General features: G+C 43.4%; 1 protein-coding gene across 1 annotated transcript; it reads right to left on the bottom strand.

The window, feature by feature from the left end:
- Positions 1-91: 91 nt before the first annotated feature.
- Positions 92-24,004, bottom strand: LOC133443839 (sodium- and chloride-dependent GABA transporter 2-like). The gene is made up of 14 exons (XM_061721120.1): positions 23,734-24,004; positions 23,509-23,643; positions 18,090-18,230; positions 16,847-16,928; positions 16,420-16,552; positions 15,993-16,127; positions 6,921-7,024; positions 5,470-5,594; positions 5,086-5,198; positions 3,417-3,554; positions 2,863-2,965; positions 2,518-2,618; positions 2,149-2,319; positions 92-705 (listed from the first exon to the last, which is right to left on the bottom strand). The coding sequence occupies exons 1-14, from the start codon at positions 23,927-23,929 to the stop codon at positions 541-543; spliced, it is 1,842 nt and encodes a 613-aa protein (XP_061577104.1). The 5' UTR covers positions 23,930-24,004; the 3' UTR covers positions 92-540.
- Between the last annotated feature and the right edge of the window lie 1,216 nt (positions 24,005-25,220).

The raw sequence follows: 25,220 nt of genomic DNA, 5'->3' as shown, positions 1-25,220 counted from the left end.
AAATTCAAACCAATTCTTCCACTGAAGAATTGGTTATTAGTATTCATAGATAGACTTTTTTCTTCTCTTTTAGAAAATATAACACCCTAAGACAGCAACTCTTCGCAGTACAGTAAAAACAGAGCCATTACCATTATACAACTCAAAATATTGTATAGGCATATACAGATAATCAACAAAGTAACCAAAATGTCATCTCAGACTAAAGGAACATTAGAAATTTCCACATTCGATGAAAATGCTTACTTAGAAAGCAAACACGAGCAAATGTAAATGATTTGCCAATGATCACCTACAGCGGTCACATTTTCAGATATACATATCACTGCCAGTGCTATATGACATGTAAACGAGGTTGTTTCAAAAGTCTTGTTGAAGGCACCTTTCAAAGGTTCCAGCAACAAGTAGGCAGGTGAGTAGGCTCTGGAGTGTCATCATCTGGAGCAGTTTCACTCCCTTATCAGGTGAGGTATAACAGATAATTGGTCAAAGCTGAAGAGTGAACTTTGAGACCCTAACAAGACTCCAACCCTCAAGTCTTTAGCAATGAGATTCCTTTTCCTCAACAGGGAAGTAGCCATCCTTAGTGGGAGGAGATTTCTGTTGAAGGTGGTCCCCGTCGGCTGCAAAGATGGCCAGCAGTGTCTCTTGTTCTCGTTTCATCTTAGGCAGGTCAGTGGAAGGAGTGGTTAAGATAGTAAGGCGCTGCGAAAGGAAAATTAGTTTTTAAGTGAAATGATGTTTGACCAAATTTGACAAAAGGGTTCCAATGAGTAAGAGACTAAATGAATAAGAATAATGTATGTAGTATAACTGGCATCAAATAAATTGGAGTTCGGCAGTGTTCTACTGTACACCTGGACCAATATTTCTTTCAATATGCATCCATTAGGTTATATTATGAGGCAACAACACCTACAACCTATTGCTATGGAGATGATGCTACTTAGCAATGAAACTTGGTAAAACCTAGGTTAGTCAAACAAGTCTTGACATAAGGTGCTATGGTGCAATCTTTTGGATTCCTTAGCTCACCAACTTTTCACAAATGAGCAATTAATATATGTTATTATACTGAATTAAATTGTACTGGATTTGGATCAGTTTGAAATGAAGCAGATTGTTATAAACTGGAACAAATGGTATTTTCTCTAATTGGACTGAATTATTCTGTATTTAATCTAATTTTTATGAAATTTTTTCAACTTAAAGTGCAATTGAACTGAATGTTTCCCTGCTGAAATCTAAATAGCGTGTAATTACTTAGTAAATATCTTCACCATTAGACCACAAGAATCTCATAATTGCTCTCTGAACAGGTTAAAATGAGAGTAATGTACAGAAGTGGCCACTTTAAGTTGTGATTGTGCTATTTTTTTCTCTTTTTTTTAATCTAAAAACAATACAATTAACTGTAAGTACAATGGTAATATTAATGTCTGAGAAGAATATTATAGGTTATAATAGAGCAAACCGTTTGTATTTGATATGAAGTAAAAAGCTACTGCACATGTAAAATCAATAAGATGCTAAAACCTTTTGAAGTATTTATTTATTTGTTTGGTTATTTATTTCATGGTTTTTCTAACGCTAACAGACTTTTTCACATGTAGCTGATAAAGCAATCTGTCATTGGTAGAATTTAAAAAGACAGGTTTAATCATTAATCTGCCCTTCATTTGCTTTTTTTTTTACTTTGAGCATGAAAATTCAGAAAGGTCAAGTTTAAAGAAATATTGACGTCCACGTCAAAATTGATTCATATACTGTAGGACTCTATGTGTCAAATAGATCAGACAGGAAATGAGATAAGAGAGGAAGCTAAATCCAAAGTGACAGATGAGATGAAACAAACAATTTAAGCGTTATATTTTCAGGATTCATATATTCACATTTCCTGTTTATCAAGTTTATTCACAGTGCCACTCAAGCATTAACACTTTTAAGAGAGTGAGTATGGGCTTTGCTGCCTTTTTCTCTCCATAAAAGCAAATCAACTGATGTCTTTCTAAAAACAAAAATATAATGAATCCTTCAGCATTCATAAATTGGAACACTAAAAATGACATTTTTTATATCTTTCAACTCCATTAATCAATACATTTTTTGTTGCCGCTTGACAACAATGGCGCAAGGCGTGAGACTTACTTCTCTCAGTGTTCCTGGGGTGCTGCAGAGTTTCACGACCATCAGCAGAGGGATACAGAGCATGGAGGACAGAGCCAGAACCCAGCCAATGCCATCCCCCCACCATGGGTACACATACACCTTGTTGTACTTCAGCGGTGAGTACTTGATCAATGCAAAGACAAAGGTTCCCTAAGAGACAAAGGAGGATATATTTAGGCTCTGTATTACTGTAGTGTAGCTATTGTGATTGTGAGCCCAACTTTAAGAGGATGTAAAACATTGAGAAAAAAGTGTTTTTATGTGTTGAGTCGTTTCGAGAGTGAATTGCATTTTTTATGCTGAACAGCAGGGGTTGCTCTTTCTACAGATGAATGGTGTGAAACTCACAAAGCATGTTGCAGGGGTGAAGAACAGCCAGCAGTACTTCAGGAGAGACCTGGGACGATAGCCAATCATATCCTCGATGTTGTCATAGAAACGATCAGCCCCTGTGACCGAAGGAGAGGATGCACAAACAGTGAAGACCCGCAAGTACATACTAGCAAATGTTTACGTCACGATTTGCTGAGTTTAAACAGAAGTGATCAATAGAATAATTCACAGTTTTCATGAATAAAACATATTACTGCCGAATGAGTTTACAGTATTGAGTCAGGCTATAAAATAACATACTCTCTCGCTGGGTTGGAGGTAAAATTAGACTTTATACCTGGATCTAGTAGTCTCACTCACCATAAACCCAAGCGATGCCAATCGATTCAAAAAAGGCCACAAAAATCAAACACATCCCACTGCATGCATAGAAGTCGAAGAGCTGGAAAACGTACATGCCTCCCTGCAGGAACAAACAGGTGTGAGTTCACAAAAATGAAGGCAAAAAGGAACACACAAAGACTTTGAAGAGAAAAATGTTTTATTGGTTTCTCTTTCTGAGTGACTCTTGTGTTAACGGACTAGATATGTAACGATGAGATACTGCTGCTAATGAGTACACAAATCTACTCTTAGTAATATTCTCAGGGAACTTTCACTTCAAATGTTTGTCACTTTACCAAAAAGCTTATCAGCAGATTGCCTAAAGTATAAAAGATGATCAAAGTTTAGCTCAAGAATTAACTTAGACGTCCTATTTCACAGTTGTTACTACTTCAACCAGCCCCCCCCCCCCCCCCCCCCCCCCCCCCCCCCAAAATGTCAAAATGTCAAAATGTCATAATTTACTGCCTCCTGATTCAATATGCACTTTAGGAGTGTACGTTCTGCTTCTTTTGGATGTTTAGACAAACCTCCGTCAGCAGGATGAGCCCGATGAGGAAGGACACCACAGTCAATGCCAGGAGGAAAAGCTCCCTGCCGTTTTTACGGCGGAAGACAGAAGGATTCAAGTCCACCATGGCGGTCACCATGCTCTCCATGCCCACAAACTGACCAGGAAAGAGGCAATATGTGTAACATGTGTGTACACATTTGTGTCCGTTTAGACCAGGGGTCACCAATCCTGGTCCTCGAGGGCCGGTGTCCTGCATGTTTTAGAGTTTTCTCTGCTTTAACACACCTGATTCTAATTAATCATCGCCATCAGCTTGTCATTGAGGTCTGCACAATTCTCGTGAACAGGCAAGGCAGGCAACTGCTTGGGGCCCTGAGTTGTTGGGGGGCCCATGAGGCCCAAAAAAAAAAAAATGTATAATTACTTTTATTACAAAAGTGTTTCCTATCAGGAGTTTAGAGGACTAAAAAAGTATTGAAGGCTGTTTTTACTGTACAGATCTCAAAATGTGGTAACCGTAATGACCACATCTCCCTCCTTGGGATAAGGCAATTATCAATGACATCTCAGTAGCCAGTAAGAAACCTCCCTTAAGGGGCCCCATGTTGTCATTCCCATGATCACGGCCATCCACCTGTACGCAGTGTCAAAATAAAAAACTACACACAGTGTCGTGTGCACAGAATTTAACGTTCATTCTGGAAGTTTTAAATGGAGCCGATTCGGCTCAGCCGAAGGTGAAGAAAAATGAAGAGAAGTAGTTATCCATCCGACAGTGAAAAGAGGAAGAAAAAAAAGGAGGACAAAGACAGAAGAAAGCAAGACAGTGTTAAGTGGAGCAGATAACTACCGTTAAACAGCAAAACTAGCGTCAGACCAGTGTTAAGTTTATTCACGTTTTTGGTTAGTAGAGCAGAGTAGAGTAGAGCTGTTCTGTGTAGTGGAAACGCACCTTTAATGTTAAGCTATGAAAGCTATGACGACTGCGTTTACATGCAGTCAATAAATCTTTTAAAACCCGAATATTCAGTCATGTAAACGCCAAACGGAATATCCCCATCAAACGGAACATTCAATTGTTTTCTATTTTACAGGATATAGTGAGTATATAGCGGTCTTGTTTGGTTTATTTGTTTTATTTGTTTGTTTTGAGTTTTTCTCTTTTCATTAGTATTATTATATTAGATGATTTAATGTAAAGCTATAGACAACTAGATCCTGTCCTACATACTCCGGTTCAGTAGATGGCGGTATGCAATCCGCCAAAAAACGCAAAAAAGAAGACTTTGTTTTCTGCGCGTGCTCTGTTCGCAAGGAATCCTGGTCAAAATGTCATAAAGTTTTCGTTGGTGTCAGTTTATTATAACATAACGGCGATGAACGCTGGTTTGAGGGGCCCCCTAGAAATTTTTGCCTAGGGCCCCAACAGACCCTAGAATCGCCTCTGCTCTTAATGACACAGTCACTTTTATCACGGTGCAATGAAGCAGCGAACCATGTAAAACATACAGGACACCGGCCCTCGAGGACCAGGATTGGTGACCCCTGGTTTAGACCTTATCAATAAAGTTCAGAAAAAGGACAAAAAAAAGGACAAACTGTACTTATATGATCAGCATTAGTAACAAAAGGTTGTTTTATATCAGTATGACTGCTATTCTAATACTCCATTTGTGTATTCTCACCTGACTGGCTAGTCCCAGAAAGATAATCATGATGAAGAAGCAGCAGGCCCATAAAGGGGAAAAAGGCATCATGGAAACTGCACAAGGATATGCTATGAAGGCCAAACCAGGACCTGAGTCACACATAAATCACATCTGGAGTTAGGATTTGTAGTTCAAACTTAGTCATACATTTAAAGTATTAAACCACAGCAGCTCCTTAAAACTGAATATACTGTAATTCTTACATTTAGCCGAGATCTGTCTTTTCAAAAGTATGATTGAATACATTTCTTGAGTGTTGTGATCACAACAGTAAAATTTGTGCTGCTGATGTGCTTTTATCTTACTGAGCTCAAACAAACAAGTGGATAATACAGGAATGAATTGGGGGGAGACACAGACCGGATTGAGCCACCTCTGATATGGGCACGTTTTGCTCGTAGGACATGAAACCCAGGATGGAAAAGATGGCGAAGCCTGCAATAACACTGGTGGCACTGTTCAGAAAACACAGCCACAAACAATCCCTGGAAACAACACAGACAAGAGACATGATGATAATTCACGATTAAATTAAATTCAATTGTATTTATATAGTGTTTATTACAACAGAATTGTCTCTAGGTGCTTTCCAGAGACCCAGAACATGAGCCCTGGGCAATTATTACATAAACAAAGCATAAACACTGGGAGGTAAAAAGTTCCCTAGTATAGTGGGAGAAAAACCTTAAGCCAAACAGTGGCAAGGAAAAACTACCCTTTAGGAGGGAAGACACCTTGAACAGGACCTGGATCATAAGGGGGGACACTCGTGGCGAAAGTCAGCTGGGCAGAGCAGGTAAAGAGAGAACAGACAGAGAGAATGAAGAACTGAGAGAGGAGAGACACAAACACACTAGTCAACTGGTGCACTACAGGTATGACTGTATAAGCAGATGTAGACAGCCGACACTGAGGTGATCGGGGGGCAGGACTGCAGGGCAGCATGTCAACAGGTATCTACCAGACATCCACACAAGACAGGTGGAGGCAGGCAGTGGGATGATCAGAGGGGGGGACTGCAGGGCAGCATGCTGCTTCTGAGGCTCTGGCCTGCAAACATGCACAGAAGAGAAAAGGAGGGGCCGGACCAGCATAAAAAACTACAGGAACAATGGAGAACAATTATGCTGATGGGATACTTATAATTAAAAACTGAGAAAGCAAAGAGAAGGAGGGGTGACGGCACCGCTTAGTGGATGATGTTGGTGTCCCCCTTCAGTGTAGGTCTAGAGCAGCATATCTAGGATGAAGCTCTGTTTAAGACCAGCTACTCTCGTCTTGTTGTGTAGCTGCAGCTATGACTACTGGCCCTAACAGTCGTCTTAATCTGAATAACACACTAGAGTTTACACTAACTAGACTTTACTAAACACAAACGTTTCTTACATTTTGGCTGCATGTATTATAACTCAGCCTATATGTCTGACCCCACTTTATTGAATAATTATAGACCCAAGCTCTGGATTTTAGCAAAAGTTCTTGAAAGGCTAAAGACCGGGTTAAGGTCTACCTGAGCTTGAACAATATTTTATCTCCTTTTCAGTCAAGTTTTAGGAAGCAGCATGGTACAGCAACTGCTGCCATGAAGGTGATAAATGATATTGTGGAAGCCATGGATGCCAAGAAATACTGAGCTGTGCTTTTTATTCATCTTTCAAAGGTATTTGATACAGTCGATCAGAGTATTTTATGTCAGCGACTGTCTACCATTGGAATGTCAGACCATGCTGTTGACTGGTTCTCTAACTACATTCCCATAAAAATGCGTGAATTAGTTTTTCCCCATCACTGTGGGAGAGGATGTTCCTCACCTGTAGCAGTTGTTGTTGTATTTGTTGTAGCTTCCAAGAGCGGTGAGGCTACCCAAACAGATGGCATAAGAGAAGAAGATCTGAGATCCAGCTTCCACCCATACCTTACAAATAGGGGAAAATAAAAATAATGAAAATCTAAGTGTCAAGGTTGACATTCCCCCAGCCTCCAGTTTGCCTTCAGTTTCTGTCTTGCCCCGCCTGTGTCCCATCTGCCCTGATTGTGTCTGCACCTGTGTCTCGTCATGTCTCGTTATCCCCTCAGTATATCTTGTCTTGTCATTCCTTTGTGCTCTGTCGGTCCGTACTGTTCTCTCCTCCATGTCTCCTTGTAGTTTTTGTCTTGATCCTGGTTTTTGTGTTTTTTTATCCTGCTCTGCAGCGCCTTGTTTTTGCCTTTTTATGGATTAAATCCTTTTTGTTTTTGAGAACTCCTGACTCCAGCCTCCCTCTGTCTCCTGCACTTGGGTCCTAAAACAACCTAACCCTGACAGAACGGACCGACCAGGCGGACCCAGCGGGAGAGTACCTCACCATGTTGGACTTCCTCTGCCGTGAAGCGGCTAAAAACGTGCGTGAGTGTTGGGACCCCTTTTGGGGAACACGCCTGGCTCTGGGTGGGCCCAGGAGCCTGCAGATGCAACGGCGACGGCGCCAGCGCCAGCCCCAGCCTGTTCCGGCTCCAGCTCCTGCACCTGTCCCAATTCCTGTGGTGGTCTCGGATGCACCTCCCCACGTTCCTGTGGTGGTCCCGGACGCACCAGCCCCTCCTCCGGTGATGGTTTCGGACCCCCCTCAGCCGGCTCCGAGGACTCGTGTCCCCCCCCAGCCGGCTCCGAGGACTCGTGTCCCCCCCCAGCCGGCTCCGAGGACTTGTGTCCCCCCCCAGCCGGCTCCGAGGACTCGTGTCCCCCCCCAGCCAGCTCCGAGGACCCGTGTCCCCCCCCAGCCCGCCCTGGATGTGGACTCTGGGGACATCTGGGATCTGTCCCTTGAGGGGGGGCCGGCGCCCCTCGAGAGGAGGCCAGCGCCCCTCGAGGGGGGGCCAGCGCCACGGACCCGGGTACCCCCGCAGCCGGCGCCCAGGACCCGGGTACCCCCGCAGCCGGCGCCCAGGACCCGGGTACCCCCGCAGCCGGCGCCCAGGACCCGGGCTCCCCCGCAGCCAGCGCCTCGGACCCGGGCACCCCCGCAGCCATGTCACGTTCCTGAGCCATGTCCCGTTCCTGAGCCATGTCCCGTTCCTGAGCCATGTCACGTTCCTGAGCCATGTCACGTTCCTGAGCCATGTCACGTTCCTGAGCCATGTCACGTTCCCGTCACGCCAAGCCCCACACCAAGCCCCACGCCAAGACCGCCTAGCCCCACGCCAAGCCCCACGCCAAGCCCCACGCCAAGCCCCACGCCAAGCCCCACGCCGAGCCCCACGCCGAGCCCCACGCCGAGCCCCACGCAGCCCCACGCCGAGCCCCACGCAGCCCCACGCCGAGACCGCCAAGCCCCACGCCAAGACCGCCCAGCCCCACGCCAAGACCCACGCCGAGCCCCACGCCAAGACCGCCAAGCCCCACGCTGAGCCCCACGCTGAGCCCCACGCCAAGACCGCCAAGCCCCACGCCGAGACCCGCGCCAAGCCCCACGCCGAGACCCGCGTCAAGACCCAGGCCTAGGCCTCGTGGGCGGCCCCCGGAGCGTTCTCGCCGGTCTGGTCGGCCTCGTGGACGTCCCCCCGAGCGTTCTCGCCGGTCTGCCCGGCTTCGTGGGCGACCCCCGGAGCTGTCTCGCAGGTCTGCACAGTCCCCAGGACGGCCCCCGGAACGTTGGCCGTGTGTTGGCCTGGTGCGTTAGGTACCTTGTTGTTCATCATTCTCTTTAGATTTGACATAATTGCTGAGAATTAAGAACACATTGACTCTTATTTTAAACACAATTTGGCTTGTTTTGTTGTAAATTGAATTAGCAGACTGCACAACAGGCTTGGCGTTGGCCTCGAAGGCTCAGAGGGGAGAAAACCACGCCAACAGCCCAGTCAACATTCTGTCAGATGCAACTACCGAGGGACGTGTCAGATGCCCCAGGCCCTGGTCAGTGCTTTGATGGCCATTTCAGGCTATCACGGTAGAATCCAGGTCGTGCCTGTACTCGGACTGCTGCTGCTGTCAGCTTTTCTGTTTGAGCCATCTATGTGGACCAAAGCAGGGATGGAGGGCTGCGGTAGCTTGGGTGGAGCTCAACGAAAGCTAAATTGAACTACGTGTCTTATGACGAGGCAATATACCGCGACCATTAGGCGCATATAAACGTCTTATTTTTGTTTTCAAAATGTGCTGCATGCCGAATTACGCAGTGCACCGGATGTGTGTCAGGGCTCTCACCGCGGCTCCCTCGCGGGAGCGCTTTGAGAAACACAGTGGGTCCGGAAGAACAGCCGCCCGAGCGGCAGCCCACGCATCCCCGTGGGTGGGGGAGGGCGGTCTGCCCGGCGGTGGGCTCCATAGCGGGACACCTGGGGAGGATGGGGCAACTCGGCCTCGCTACAGAGAAGGAGATGCGGCTCCCGGGGGAGCTACGTCGCAGAGGCAGGCCCGAAGGCTGGAGGAAGCGCCCGACTGAGTGGCAGCCGACGCGTCCCCGCGGGCAGGGAGGTTGGCCTGCCCGGCGGCTGGCTCCGTCGTTTACTGTTGATGGATTGTAGATGCGTGGGCTAACGTGTCTGCTGGACTGGACTGTTGGGCTGGACTGTTGTTTGAGCTTTCACAAAAGCCGGCATCATTTCCGAGGGGCCGTACGGCACGGAAAGTGACTCTGACAGTGAAGAAAGTGGAACAGTTGTCAGGACTCAGCCCGTCGGGCTTCATCCGCAGCCCGATCGCGCTGATCGGGCCAGAGTAGCCAGAGAGCTGCGTGTCTGGCTCATGCTGACGCGCTGAGCAGTTCTCCCGGTCTCAGCGGGTCAGGCTCCGGATGAAGCCCGACGGCTGAGTCCTGACAACTGTTGCATACTTGATTTAGCGCAGCTGTTTAATTCAGAAACGGAGGATAAGGACTTTGATGGGTTCTCTACGGTTAGCATCACAGCTGTTTACATCCCCCCCAGTGCCAATACTAAGGAGTCACTGCAGACTCTATACCGTTCCATCAGTGACTTGCAAAGTAACCACCCGGAGGGTGTTGTTATTGTTGCTGGAGACTTCAACCAGGCCAACATGAGAACTGTCCTCCCTCATTTCCATCAATATGTGGACTTTGCTAAACGGGGAGAAAACACACTAGACCTAGCCTACAGCAACATCAAGCAGGCTTTCAAAGCAGCACCTCGGCTCCTCAGACCATGTCTCTGTAATGTTTGTTCCAGCATACAAGCCCCTGTTGATCAGAGGGGAGCCCACTGTTACCCCTTTTACACCAAGCTGGTTCCAGGGCTGGTTCTGGGCTAGAGCCAGACTGGCTCTCAAAACTGGTGCTACAGGAGAACCAAGTCTTTGCTGGGCCAGGGTAAGAACCACTTTACTTTGGGGGCTACGTGCTTACGTCAAGGGCTGGGGGCGGGGCTGGGGGCGGTGTTACTGAGCAACCAAAGCAGGAGTAAACACGGAAGAGCGCCATTTTTAAACAACGGAGCTTTGAAGACGGCCGTTAACTTAACATACTGTTAAAATCTAACGTTAACATGGATATAAAGCAGAAGCAGCAATGGTCACCTTGCTGGATCGCAAACTTTTGCTGTCCAAGAAAGGCTTGAGAAGCCAGCAGCATCACTTGGGGTGCGTCCCAATACTCCCCCTCGCCCTAGGCTCTGCGTTGATGTACGCGGCGACGCGTGCCGTACGCCGTAATTTCTTAACAGGCGTAGCTACAACTGATAGATTTCATCTATTACAGTTTTTCACAATTGTTTAAACACATTTATTGGAACATCAGACACAATGTGCACAACCTGAAACTCATGTTTCAGGTGGCTGAACCAATCCTGCTGAACTCCAAGCACATTTACTGCTCTAGACTCAAATTCCCATTCCATACCACACATTTCTCACAACACTACACACAATTCCCAATATCCTGCACACTCTTCCTGAATTTCCTCTCTTGCTGTTCACACAGAACACACAGTCAATCACATTTCTAAACTCCAAAGGCTGTTGTGCAATATGCAATCTGCCATTGAATTCATATTCATTGATGAAGCGGGGTTCAACCTTGTAAAAAGAAGGCGCCATGGGAGGAATATCATCGGCCAGCGTGCCATCACAGAGGTCCCTGGCCAACGTGGAGGGAACATAACAATGTGTGCTGCCATCAATCACCACAGCGTCCTCCATCACCATGCTACCCTTGGCCCCTACAACACTGCACTTCTTCTAGCATTCCTGGACCAGCTTTACAATATCATTGTCCAGCCAGACCAGATGGAGGACACAGAGGTGGTCAGGTTCCTTGTTATCGGGGACAATGTCAGTTTCCACCGGGCTGCTCTGGTCCATGAGTGGTTCAGGGTCCATCCAGAAGTTGATGTCCTATATCTCCCTCCATACTCTCCCTTCCTCAACCCAATTGAGGAGTTTTTCTCTGCCTGGAGATGGAAGGTATACGAGAGAAACCCTCAGACACGGATCCCACTGCTGCAGGCCACGGAGGACGCATGTGGCGATGTCACTGCTGAGGCCTGTCAAGGTGTAGGAGATTATTCCCCCACTGCTGGGCGAGGGAGAACATCGCCTGCGATGTGGATGAGGTCCTGTGGCCAGCCAGGGATGAAAGGCAGGATGCAGCCTAATACTTTTGTTCTGTTTCTATTTTCTGTCAAGTTTTCATCCACAGCTTGCTGTGATGTCCAGTGGACTGCACATTTTGAGTCCAAATACTGTAAAATATTATTTGTTGTTACAGTAAAGAATTGTGTGTTTTCTATTTGAATAGCCTATACATAAGAATACTATATGGTGATATACAACAGCTGAAGGTGTAACACTGAACATACAAATGCATGATTCTACTGAGGCATTCATATAGTGTTTTCCATTCATACTATAGTGTCTTCCATTCTGCACATCAGTGTTCAGTAGGTGCTCAGAAATGTCTACTCAAATGATGTATGTGTTTGGCATTTGAGAAGGAAATACCATTTAGTGAAGAGTTAACACTGTTTTGAGGGTAGAGTGTGCTTTTGCAAGAGAAGTGTAGGATTTTGCATTTTGTGTGTGAGTTTTGTAATTTGTGTTTAGAGTTTTGCGAAAGAGAGGTAGTCTATCAGGAAATGTGTTTAAACAATTGTGAAAAACTGTAAACCAACATTTATCTTCCTAAATGATTTTTTTCATCCAGCGTAATTCTCAACAGAGCTGTAGGTTTCTCCCCCGGGAAGACGGCGCAGGTTGAGCCAGCTGTGAGGAGCTGCTGTGCCCCGGGGCTGCCGGCTCTCGAGTCAAATTTCTTAACAGGCGTTATTTGGAAAAACTGTGCCCAGGTTGGGGATCTTAAAGGTTACTTTTACGCCTGAAAAAAATATTAAAACTTAATAAAGTGCCATATTAACAGCGCTACAGCAGGAATTAAAACAGCTTTTAACTGTCGGCTTCCTCATATGGTGTGACGATCGACGCAGAGCCTACGGCGTAGATTACGCGGCGACGGACGCCGTACGCCGTACCCTACGCCGTACCCTACGCCGTAGGCTCTGCGTCGATTTAACGCGGAACCATAAATCAGCTCCGGAGCCGGCAGTCAGACAGAAATTCCGAAATTTTCAGAGCAAATTTCTTAACAGGCGTTATTTGGATAAACTGAGCACAGGTTGGGGATCTTAACGGTTACTTTTACGCCTGAAAAAATATTAAAACTTAATAAAGTGCCATATTAACAGCGCTACAACTGAAACTAAAACAGCTTTTGGCTCTCAGCTTCCTGATCAGGGTAGGGATGAAAACGAGGGGGAATGGTGGTGACGTATACAGTAACGTGATGACGTGGCTCTCTGGCCAGCTGCTGGCCAGCACCAACTTGTGTAAAAGCAAACGGTTCTCAACCGGTTCTTACTTAGAACCAACCGCGAACCGGCTCTAGCACCAGCACTAGCACCAGCCCTGGAACCAGCTTGGTGTAAAAGGGGTATGTGAAGCAGGTTAGATTCTGGCCGGAGGGTCTGGCCAGAGTCTGGCCACTACAAGACTGTTTTCAATGCACAGACTGGGACATTTTTAAGACAGCAGCCACTTACAACCAAAACATAAATGTGGTTGAGTATGCCATGTTTGTATCAGGGTACATACAGAGGCTGCATAGAGGACGTCACCATCACCAGGAACATCACCACCAGGGCAAATCAAAAACCTTGGATCACTGCTGAGGTGCGGGCCACGCTGAAAGCACGGAATGCTGCTTTTAAATCTGGCGACCAGGTTTGAGGAACTGAACACAATAACAACAAGGAAATCTGAGCCCCAGCCAGGAGAACAGCCACTGTCCTTCCAAACTGCTAATGTCCGCAGAGCCCTGAAAAAGATCAACACACGGAAAGCAGCCGGGCCGGATGAGATACCTGGGGCCTACTCAGGGAATGCGCCGACTAGCTGGCCCGGGTTCTGACGGACATCTACAACACCTCCCTAAATCAGGCCACAGTCCCATCATGTCTCAAGACTGCCACCATCACACCAGTGCCCAAAAAATCCACAATAACCTGTATAAATGACTATCGCCCCATAGCTCACTCCGATCATGATGAAGTGTTTTGAGAAGCTCATAAAGCAACACATGGTCTCAAAACTACCCCCTTGCTTCGACCCACTACAGTTCGCCTATCGCCCGAACCGCTCCACAGAGGACGCCATCTCCTCTGCACTCCATCCAACACCTGGAATAGAGGAACACCTCTGTATGGATGCTGTTTGTTGATTACAGTTCAGCTTTTAACACAATAATCCCCCAGCATCTAGCAGATAAACTGGCAGCCCTTGATTTCAGCACCACACTATGCAACTGGATACTGGACTTTCTTTCTGAAAGGCCCCAGTTTGTTTGGGTGGGGAAGAACACCTCCTCAGTCATCACCCTGAGCACCGGCTCATCTCAGAGCTGCATCCTGACCCCACTGCTCTTCACTCTCATGACCCATGACTGTGTCCCCAGATCCACCACCAACCACATCATAAAATATGCGGATGACACGACCGTGTTGTGCCTCCTCCGCAACGACAACGTGCGGGCCTATAGAGAGGAAGTGGAGCGGCGTGTGAACTGGTGCAGCAGCAATAACCTTCTCCTGAATGTCGACAAAACCAAAGAACTCATTATTGACTTCAGAAAGAAGCAGCCCAAACACACTCCGCTGCATATGAACAACTCAGCAGTGGAGGTGGTGGAGAGCACAAAGTTCCTGGGAGTGCACATCACCAACTCCCTAACAGAAAACACAGGATCTCTGGTGAAGAGAGCACAGCAGCACATGCACTTCCTACGCAGGATGAAGAGATCCCGTCTCCCCCCTCCTATCCTCACCACCTTCTACAGGAGCATAATCGAGTCCATCATGACGAACTGTATCTCTGTGTGGTGCGGCAGCTGCACAGCAGCGGACTGGAAATGCCTCCGGAGAGTGGTAAGGACGGCAGAGAAGATCATCGGGACATCTCTGCCCTCCATCCAGGACATCGGAAACATGCGCTGTCTGACGAGAGCCAACGGCATCATCAGAGACTCCACACATCCACACCATGGACTGTTCACACTGCTCAACTCTGGCAGGAGATTCTGCAGTGCGAGATGCAGAACAGCCAGGTTTTGCAACCCCCAGGCCATAAGACTGTTGAACTCAAAATGAAAGGATTATAATAACCAATTATAATGACCAAACTGTTTTTTTTAAATGTAAGGCTGCATATTCTATTTATTTTCATATTTTTAAGCACTCAAGCACCTTTTTAAGTTAAGTAAAAATTTAGTTAGGACGTTTTTAAACTATCATTTAGTTTATCATTTGCTTTTCTGAGCAAGAGGCAACGAAATTTCGTTTCCCAGTGCAGTGTGTTACATGTGTCTTGAAAATGACAAATAAAAACTTGTATCGTATCGTATTAATGACGCTTGTTTTGATTTTTGATTATTCATTGGTGATTTAAAAAATGTTAGTACTTTGTAATAAAGACTTAAATAAAGCACAATCAAACTCAGTTTTGCTCTCGCTCTATTTTTAAATACGCACACTTGTATGCTTGTGTGTGTGTTGTTGTAAGGCGGCGCACCATTTGTGTGTGTAGACGGCGCCTTTTCATTCGGTGCGCCATGTGTGTGTGTTAAATACAGTAATGGCACACATAACTGAGCCTGTGCCTTTCCACACACACCGTATGGTCGCAAAAATACGGTATCAAAAACAGCCCTTCTAGTAATAAGCCTAAAATACCATAAATGTAGTCAACATCATCTTGTTTTAAGCAAAAATATCCTTTCCAACAGGATATGAAAAATATTCTTCACTAGAATTCTTAAAAATAGCAACATTCGGGCCGCTCAGTGGTGCAGTGGGTTAAGCAAGTGGCTCATATACTGAGGCTACAGTCCTCCTGCAGTGGTCGCAGGTTCGGATCCCGCCTTTTTTTGACACCTCCTGTGGACTACAAACCCTCCTTTGTTTCCTTTGTTTCAGTGAATAAAACTCGAGGCTGGTCGCAGACTGAGGCCTCAGAACTGGGCTTTAAAGTTGAAATTCACATAATCACATAGTCACAACCACATAGGACAGGGCCGAACATCGCCCATCAACATTTATAACTCTAGATGGACCTACTTATATTATATTCATTAAATGTTGGTGCTCAATTTGTGAGTGAAATTTTTTTTGATTCATTATCCATATAAATGAGCCAGATCATAAAAATCCCATCAGTGTGGATACATGCCCACATTATTCTGGATGTGTATGATCTATCTGCCTGGTGAGATGTCCTGAGGCAGTCCTGTAACATTGTGTGATCATTTTGCATTTTGTTAATCATTAATAGGTTGAAAACATGCAAAGTCATGGATTTACAGTTTGTCAATGTTATGGTATGTTGCCCAAATAAGATACCATACTTGTGGGTCAGACAGCCTTCCCACATCTGGGTAAAGGTAGAAGCGGATTCCCCCGGAGGCTCCTGGCAGGGTGATCGCTCTGATCAGCAGGACAACCATCATCACATACGGGAAGGTTGCTGTGAAGTAAACCACCTGTGTGGAAAGACATCGCATCTTCATCAGATACTCAGTTTTATAACAATTCCTTCTTCCGTGTTTTGTTCCAATGGGACTTATGTATTGCTAGACACTGTTTGTGATAATTAAAACTCCAGATTTTTCTACTCTGGTTTGATATAAAATCTATATTAAATACCAAACTTTGCTAATTAAGTTTATACAAATTATGTCAATCTTTATGATTTATTTCCAAATAAATTACTACATGGCTTCTGTATTGGAAGAAAATTACTCATTACTCTTGCTGCAGGAGGGATGGTTTCACCTTTCCAGTGGATTTGACTCCTTTCCAGATGCAGAAGTAGCAGAGGACCCATGCAATTGCCACACAAATAACAAGATCCCAGTTCAGAGAGCCAATCTGGTGGATACCTGAAGAAATTCTCAGCACTTTGCGCCTAGAGTACACACACATGCATACACACACACACACACACACACACACACACACACACACACACACACACACACACACACACAGAGACACACACACAGACACACACACACACACACACACACACACACACACACACACACACACACACACTGGTCTGGTCTCTGAAATCATTAAATGTCACATTCATTGGACTGGCTTTCAAAAACATCCTGGAATTGAAATTCAAATCACTTGGATATTTGGTGAGGTGCTGTTTTTTACATATAGAACATAAACCAAAGAAAAAGGCACTTACTCCCAGAACTCAATAACAGAAGAGGTGACGTTCTCATGGTGATTGATGGAGCTATTTCCCCTCTGAAATTCCATACAGGAATCTTGAATGAAGAACAGACAAAAGGACATTCAACCTCTTGAAGAAATCCAAGGTTTCCCTGAGGTTTCCAAGTTACACTTGGGAAAAGAGAAGCAATGCAACCTCTAAAACAGAAAAGTTAGGCAGTGCAAAAACACTGACATAGAACAGTGAATGAATAAACGAAGATGGGAAAAGTGAAAATTAGCACGCAGCAATTGTTGTGATATTCAGATTCAATAGCGACCCTAAAACAGTACACATTAGCCACAGGGCTGTTTAGTGGTTTCACCACATTCAGTACACCAGGTGATGTTCTGTTTTGATATCAACTACTGTACTTTAGCATTCTGAGGTTTGGCTATACTTACATTTGTGAGCAACAAGGTCCTAAGATCCTCATTCTCTGACGTAATTATAATTACTTTTCATAGCATTTAATAGTTTCTGACATATAGTTAACTGATATGCTTATCTGTGTTAGGGTAACAGTCTTTATTCAGGCATGAATGTATTTGTAAATGTGACAACCTGGCTTAAAGGTAGCTTGAAAGGCCTGTACAGTATACACAAGAGCCACGTCCATGTGAAAGTGTTTGTGCTGCCCCAAATTCAGTCTTAGGCATTAAATTACTAAATGCCATCATTAAAAGAAGACAAATAAGTCCTTGTCTACATGTCACAGGGTTCTTGAAACAACATTAAAGGAGCATGAGGCTCCTTTTAAGAAATGAGACTCTCTAGCGCCACCCTTCGACGGCCGTCGGGGGTACTGCAGCCAACAGCGAAGCCGGCACGGGACAACGGGGTGAACGTGCATGCAGCGTCATGTGACGTCACATCCGCAGGACAGCGCGGGAAATTCGGACTCCGAATTGCAGCACATTTTGCAGCACACAGCCTGTTCAAGGCAACGGAGAGATACGGTAGAGGGCTCATTCTTTTTGGTTTGGAACGCTTCATCTGACATTATTACTAGAAAACTTAAAACGTATAGGCCTACAAATTTTTTTCATAAATCCTGCCTCAATCCTGCCTCAAGCTCCTTTAAAAAGCCAATCTGGGATTTTGTGCTGAGAATCATGTCACTGCGACGGTTGAAATGCATTAAAAATGTGCAGATTTTGCAAAATGCTTGGAACAACAAACCTGTGTCTAATGTTATTGAACTGAAAATTTTTACTTGTGTTCCACGTGTTGTTGCAGGATGCCCAGGGCAGATCCATGGTGAAGGAATTGGACAGATAGAAGAGAGCCCACGCTAACACCACGATGTAGTAAATGTTCAACAGACCAATAATCACTTGGGTGGCATAACCCAATCCTGGCCCATAAAAGAAAAGAAAAAACAAATTATAATACTGTCAGTACGCCTGTGGAAATTAGTTATTTTGTTGGTTGGGCTTTGTGTGTGGTGTGTGTGATGGGGTCACCTTAACGTCTCTCTCCCTGACCTAACACTCACCTGGAAATCAGTAACAGTGGCAAGCTGGCCTTTTATTAGTTACTATTCAGCAGCTTCCTAAAAACTAACAAATAAGACAAACTTTGTTGATATTTTAGCTTCAGATGTAACTGATAAAAACTGCTGAATGTGATGAAAATTGTATCTGAAACTGTATCAACACCTGATTCCACCTTGGCAATAATAATGATAATCAGCAGCATTTAAATTTCTTTGCAGCGCCACTAAGACAAGTTAGTGTCATGATTTTAACCTAAAATATTTATTGGCTGGGCTACTTAATGTATTTATCTATCCATTCATCAATTTAAAATGTACATGTTCTTCTCCCCACCCCATCGGGCGCCCCGGCTGTCCAGAGGGGGCAGTGTATAGCAGCAAAGATGGGCTGCAACATAAATCAGGTGTAAAGCCGTATGGTTTAAAAGGTGTTTCACTTTTGTTTGTTCAGAACTGCATGAGGACCAGAATGTAATTAGATCATTTGGAGACCATCATGCTGTGGGCAAAGGAGAAGAGCTCTTCCACAACGTGTCCTCTAAAGTGTTATGCAAAACTGCAGTGAAAAACAAACCTTTTTTTGTACTTGTTTTTAACCCTCCGGGACACCTAGGCGCATTTTACGCGCTTTTCACTTTTCATTTTTTGATAATTTTGGCTGAGTTCATCCATATGGCATGAATTTTGGTGAGATTGTGTATTTTTATATGATCTATATATTTCCAGCTCAGCTCCTACAGTAAGTCTAAAATACACTCTGTAAAATACAATTGTTACACTCTGACCCCTTAGCGCAAAAAACGCGCCATTGAAACCCATTCAAACTTCAATTTTTGATCTCGCTTCCATTAAAGCATAATAAATGCATTTTATTATATTTAGGTGTCAATCTGGTCTTTTGCCTTGGAATTGATCATATTTACTACTCTGAACCAGATTACCTCATTTTTACCATATTTGGCATATGGAGAAAAAACATGCTATTTCCACTGGATGGCACCGTCACAATTCACCCCTCCCCCTCCCTTCATGTGTGTGTGTGTGTGTGTGTATGTGTGCATGTACAGTTAGTATATGTGTGTGTGTGTATGTGTATGTGTTTGTGTGTGTGTGTGTGTTTGTGTGTGTGTGGTGTGTGTGTGTGTGTGTGACCTTATGACATTATGAGCAAAGGCTGTCAAGTGCCACTGTTTTCATTCATTCACATGGTTTTTGTGCAGAAGTTTAAAGCCCCTCTAAGATTATTTTGTATAAATGCACACCACACACACCTACACAAGAGGTCCATAAACACAAATAAATCCAAACATGGGGCATTTTGAATCACATGAAAGGTGCAGCCATAGACAAACTCCTGCTTTTTGTTGAGTCGTTTACACAGCTGCGACTGCAGCCAAAGTTTATAAAAATGCAACCTGTGGAACTAGTAATTTCTTATTTGGCAAGATGGAGAGAGCCTATTGAGTGCACAAAGCTTTGGACATAGTGATGGAGTCTGATTCTGATCGCGGGCAAGAGGAATCTGACACAGAGAACACAGATACTACAGACGAGGAACCGGTGTCTGAATCGTCTTCTGAGAGCTTGGATGTGTCCTCTGACAGTGAGGAAGATGAGACTTCCAGAAGTGGGGAAATTCAGTAGCAGTGAAATTTGCTTTCATCCTTTGGACCACCGTGGATCCCTCATGGCAACGGGGGAAAGGTTAGCAGAGGAGGCTGTTCATTGAGGAGCTGGGGAAGACTCTTGTGGCTCCACAAATGGCAAGGAGACGCCACCTCCCCGCACACCAGCTGCTGCGGCCTTGGTGTTGGTGCTGAACTCAAAGGAGACCCAGGTCTAAGCTCAAGTGCAAGCCCATCCCCACACACCACCCAGAGGAGGAGGCAGTGTGTTTTGAGCACCAGCAACAAACAAGTCTGCTCCACCTGCAGAAAGTGTGACAGTCCCATCTGCATGGAGCACCACCAAATTGTTTGCAGCTCCTGCCTCACCTAAACTGACTCACACACACGCGCACACACACACCGACGCACATACACACACCGACGCACATACACAGACGCACACACACACACACGCACACACATACATACACACACACGCGTGCACACACACACACACACACACGCACACACACACACACGCACACACATACACACAGAGTCTCTTTCTTTCTCTCTGACACAATTTTGTTGCTGTTATTGAATGTTATTGAATGTTATTTAGTCAGTTTTGATGTTCCTGGCTCACTGTTCCTGGTTCATTGTTCATTGTTTCACTTCTGGGTAAAAAAGTATGTGTTATTTGAAATGCATGAAAAATAATAGTGCATGAAGATCAATGTTGCTGCTCTGTGTTTCCTGTGTTGTTCATCTAAAAACATGGCATCATGGCAAAAACCTGGCATTTAAAGGGTTAAATCTTTAAAAAATCATGAATATTTGATATCAATTATTAGGTCAGATGTAGGTGAAAGAAATTAGCTCAATTAAAGTAGAATATAATATAAATGTATAATATGTTTTATAGCTACCTTATGAAAAGCGCGGTTTTTGCGCGAAGGGGTCTAAGTGTGAGTATTTGACACTGCACAAAAAATAATAATGCATGAAAATCAATGTTGCTACTCATCATTGACATATCCCAGGCTGTAATAACCCAAAACAAAAAAATCTACTTTGCATGTAGTATATTGAAAATAATTCAATTTTTCTGTTTTTTTCATCTAAAAACATGGTGGCATCGTGACAAAAACCTGGCATTTAAAGGGTTAAATCTTTAAAAAATCATGAATATTTGATATCAATACTTAGGTCAGATATTGGTGAAAGAAATTAGCTCAATTAAAGTAGAATATAATATTAATGTATAATATGTTTTATAGCTACCTTATGAAAAGCGCGTTTTTTGCGCAAAGGGGTCTAAGTGTAACTATTTGACACTGCACAAAAAATAATAATGCATGAAAATCAATGTTGCTACTCATCATTGACATATCCCAGGCTGTAATAACCCAAAACAAAAAAATCTACTTTGCATGTAGTATATTGAAAATAATTCAATTTTTCTGTTTTTTTCATCTAAAAACATGGTGGCATCGTGACAAAAACCTGGCATTTAAAGGGTTAAATCTTTAAAAAATCATGAATATTTGATATCAATACTTAGGTCAGATATTGGTGAAAGAAATTAGCTCAATTAAAGTAGAATATAATATAAATGTATAATATGTTTTATAGCTACCTTATGAAAAGCGCGGTTTTTGCGCGAAGGGGTCTAAGTGTGAGTATTTGACACTGCACAAAAAATAATAATGCATGAAAATCAATGTTGCTACTCATCATTGACATATCCCAGGCTGTAATAACCCAAAACAAAAAAATCTACTTTGCATGTAGTATATTGAAAATAATTCAATTTTTCTGTTTTTTTCATCTAAAAACATGGTGGCATCGTGACAAAAACCTGGCATTTAAAGGGTTAAATCTTTAAAAAATCATGAATATTTGATATCAATACTTAGGTCAGATATTGGTGAAAGAAATTAGCTCAATTAAAGTAGAATATAATATTAATGTATAATATGTTTTATAGCTACCTTATGAAAAGCGCGTTTTTTGCGCGAAGGGGTCTAAGTGTAACTATTTGACACTGCACAAAAAATAATAATGCATGAAAATCAATGTTGCTACTCATCATTGACATATCCCAGGCTGTAATAACCCAAAACAAAAAAATCTACTTTGCATGTAGTATATTGAAAATAATTCAATTTTTCTGTTTTTTTCATCTAAAAACATGGTGGCATCGTGACAAAAACCTGGCATTTAAAGGGTTAAATCTTTAAAAAATCATGAATATTTGATATCAATACTTAGGTCAGATATTGGTGAAAGAAATTAGCTCAATTAAAGTAGAATATAATATTAATGTATAATATGTTTTATAGCTACCTTATGAAAAGCGCGTTTTCTGCGCGAAGGGGTCAAAGTGTAACTATTTGACACTGCACAAAAAATAATAATGCATGAAAATCAATGTTGCTACTCATCATTGACATATCCCAGGCTGTAATAACCCAAAACAAAAAAATCTACTTTGCATGTAGTATATTGAAAATAATTCAATTTTTCAGTTTTTTTCATCTAAAAACATGGTGGCATCGTGACAAAAACCTGGCATTTAAAGGGTTAAATCTTTAAAAAATCATGAATATTTGATATCAATACTTAGGTCAGATATTGGTGAAAGAAATTAGCTCAATTAAAGTAGAATATAATATTAATGTATAATATGTTTTATAGCTACCTTATGAAAAGCGCGTTTTCTGCGCGAAGGGGTCAAAGTGTAACTATTTGACACTGCACAAAAAATAATAATGCATGAAAATCAATGTTGCTACTCATCATTGACATATCCCAGGCTGTAATAACCCAAAACAAAAAAATCTACTTTGCATGTAGTATATTGAAAATAATTCAATTTTTCAGTTTTTTTCATCTAAAAACATGGTGGCATCGTGACAAAAACCTGGCATTTAAAGGGTTAAATCTTTAAAAAATCATGAATATTTGATATCAATACTTAGGTCAGATATTGGTGAAAGAAATTAGCTCAATTAAAGTAGAATATAATATTAATGTATAATATGTTTTATAGCTACCTTATGAAAAGCGCGTTTTCTGCGCGAAGGGGTCAGAGTGTAACAATTATTAAAGGTGTCCCGGAGGGTTAAGTATATACCATGCCAGTGTATGTTTTAAAACTGTGGTGTTGTAGTGTCACATTCTAGTTAGTCTGAAGCATTTCATCTTGGTGGGATTTTATTAGGTTTGGAGACAGGACCAGTCTGTTGCAAACGCCTAGGCTGCTATTTGATCCTGAACTTTCACCTTATGTCTAAGTTTACATGTTTAAGTTTACAGATGCTTTTATGAAAGAAAAATACTAAACCAACATTATACCCAAATATCCCTTCACGAGTTCTGCAATACAACATACCCCATATGACTTTTACACCATTGCATTTATATTGTAACATTTTTCACGCAATTATGTAAAACTTATGGAAACAATTTCATCTTTGTAACTTTTTCAAATCATTCGATGATCCTTCTTTGGAAGGCGAGATTACCTTCAAACAACGGACAGACTTTCCTCCAGCAGGTGATACTTCCCTCGCTGGTGTACTGACCCAAAGCAGTCTCCAGAAAGAAGAGGGGGATCCCACAAGTAAACAAGAAGATGAGGTATGGAATAAAAAAGGCCCCTGTGCAGATTATAGGAATAGTTTACGAAGATGCTCAACATCCTGATACTCTGCTCACTTTATAACTCAGGCATGCAAAAAAGCACTCACCTCCTCCGTTCTTATAACAGAGGTAAGGGAAACGCCAGACGTTTCCCAGGCCAATAATATTTCCAGCCATTGACAATATAAATTCAAGCTTGTTGCCCCACTGATCCCTGTCTGTGATTTTCTCCTCTGTACTGGGCAAAACGTCCAGAGGCCGGGTGTCCCCGTTGGAGGGCTCCACCTTGGACACGTTCTCCATATCTCCCACGTGACCTAAGAGTGACAAGAAAAAGAGAACAAGAAAAACAGCTGCTTCTTGCTGTGAGACGGCTGCACTACCAGCTGCACTAGCTGCGCCACCGTGCCCCCTGTGGATGACACACTTTGAAATGAAACAGGTTGCAAGTCTGTCATAAAAAAAAAAAGACAAAACCTGTCTATAGATTCAAACCAAATGTAAAGTATTCGTTAGACCCTAAGGGCCTTGTTCTTATGGCGCTGAACAAGTTCAGTGAAATTGGCATTGCAGCTCTCATGTGCAAAGAAAAGGAAGAAAAAAACAACAGCAACAATACAATAAAATACAATTAAATACTTTAAAATACAATAAAATATTATATTCTGAAATGGAATGAAAATGTGCATGCGAGTGCTCTTGTGTGGCTTATTTTTCTGTTATTGTCTCCAGAACATTTCTCTGCTTTGGATGGGGTCGTAATTGCTTGAGTTTACGTGATCACGTTTGTAGTCGGTCAAACCGTCAACAAGACCCCGTTTTTGGGGCCAGTATTTCTGAAAGAATTTTCCTCTGTGGAGGAAACAGACAGCTCACTGACTGCGCTCACTCCTGTCAGGTTGCATTAACAGGCTTTCCCCCTGCCCCAAACGCATTGTGGTCATTGCTGCTCAAGTACAAATGATTGCCCACCAGTCTGCGAGAAATGTATGAATACTAACTGTCTTATATTAGTGCACCCAGTCCTTCTTCCTTTTTTCAATGTTTCCATACATCCGCATCAATAAACAAGTTAAATGTTGTGCAGGCTGGTCTTTTAGGATCGGAGTATCTGCAGGTTATCTGTGGCTCAAGAAACAGCACATGGGATGGAAATCCCATTTCGTCCTATGTCTTGTGTGAAGCTACCTTTAGGAATGCTGTTGACAGAGTGGAGACGTCAGGCACAAGTGTGACTTTTTATGTGCGTTGGAAATCGGACCCGTTCTAGTGGCCAAAATCTCCAGCACTGGAACCAAATTGTGACTGAAGTAAAAATAGAGCTCTGTTTTTCGGATGGCACTTGGTGGGAATGAAGCCCCTCTCCTTTGTTCTTGCAAATGACAGTCCCCACAGTTTTAAAATAGTCAATTAATTTATAAACCTATTTTCAAGTTTTTTTCAATTCATTTGTTTTGTACTGCTAAACAAGTGTCACATTTTAAATAAGAATTAAAAAATGCAGATTATCAGTTTTAAAATCAACATCTGTGTTTTCTAAAGAGATCATTTCGGAGAGCCAACTGATTAAACACAAACTACACCTCATATCCAT

Source organism: Cololabis saira, chromosome 5 (genome assembly GCF_033807715.1).
Source record: "Cololabis saira isolate AMF1-May2022 chromosome 5, fColSai1.1, whole genome shotgun sequence".
In the NCBI taxonomy this organism is placed as follows: Eukaryota; Metazoa; Chordata; class Actinopteri; order Beloniformes; family Belonidae; genus Cololabis; species Cololabis saira.
Note: the sequence above shows the minus strand (reverse complement) of the source record. Positions and strands in the feature narration are given on the sequence as shown.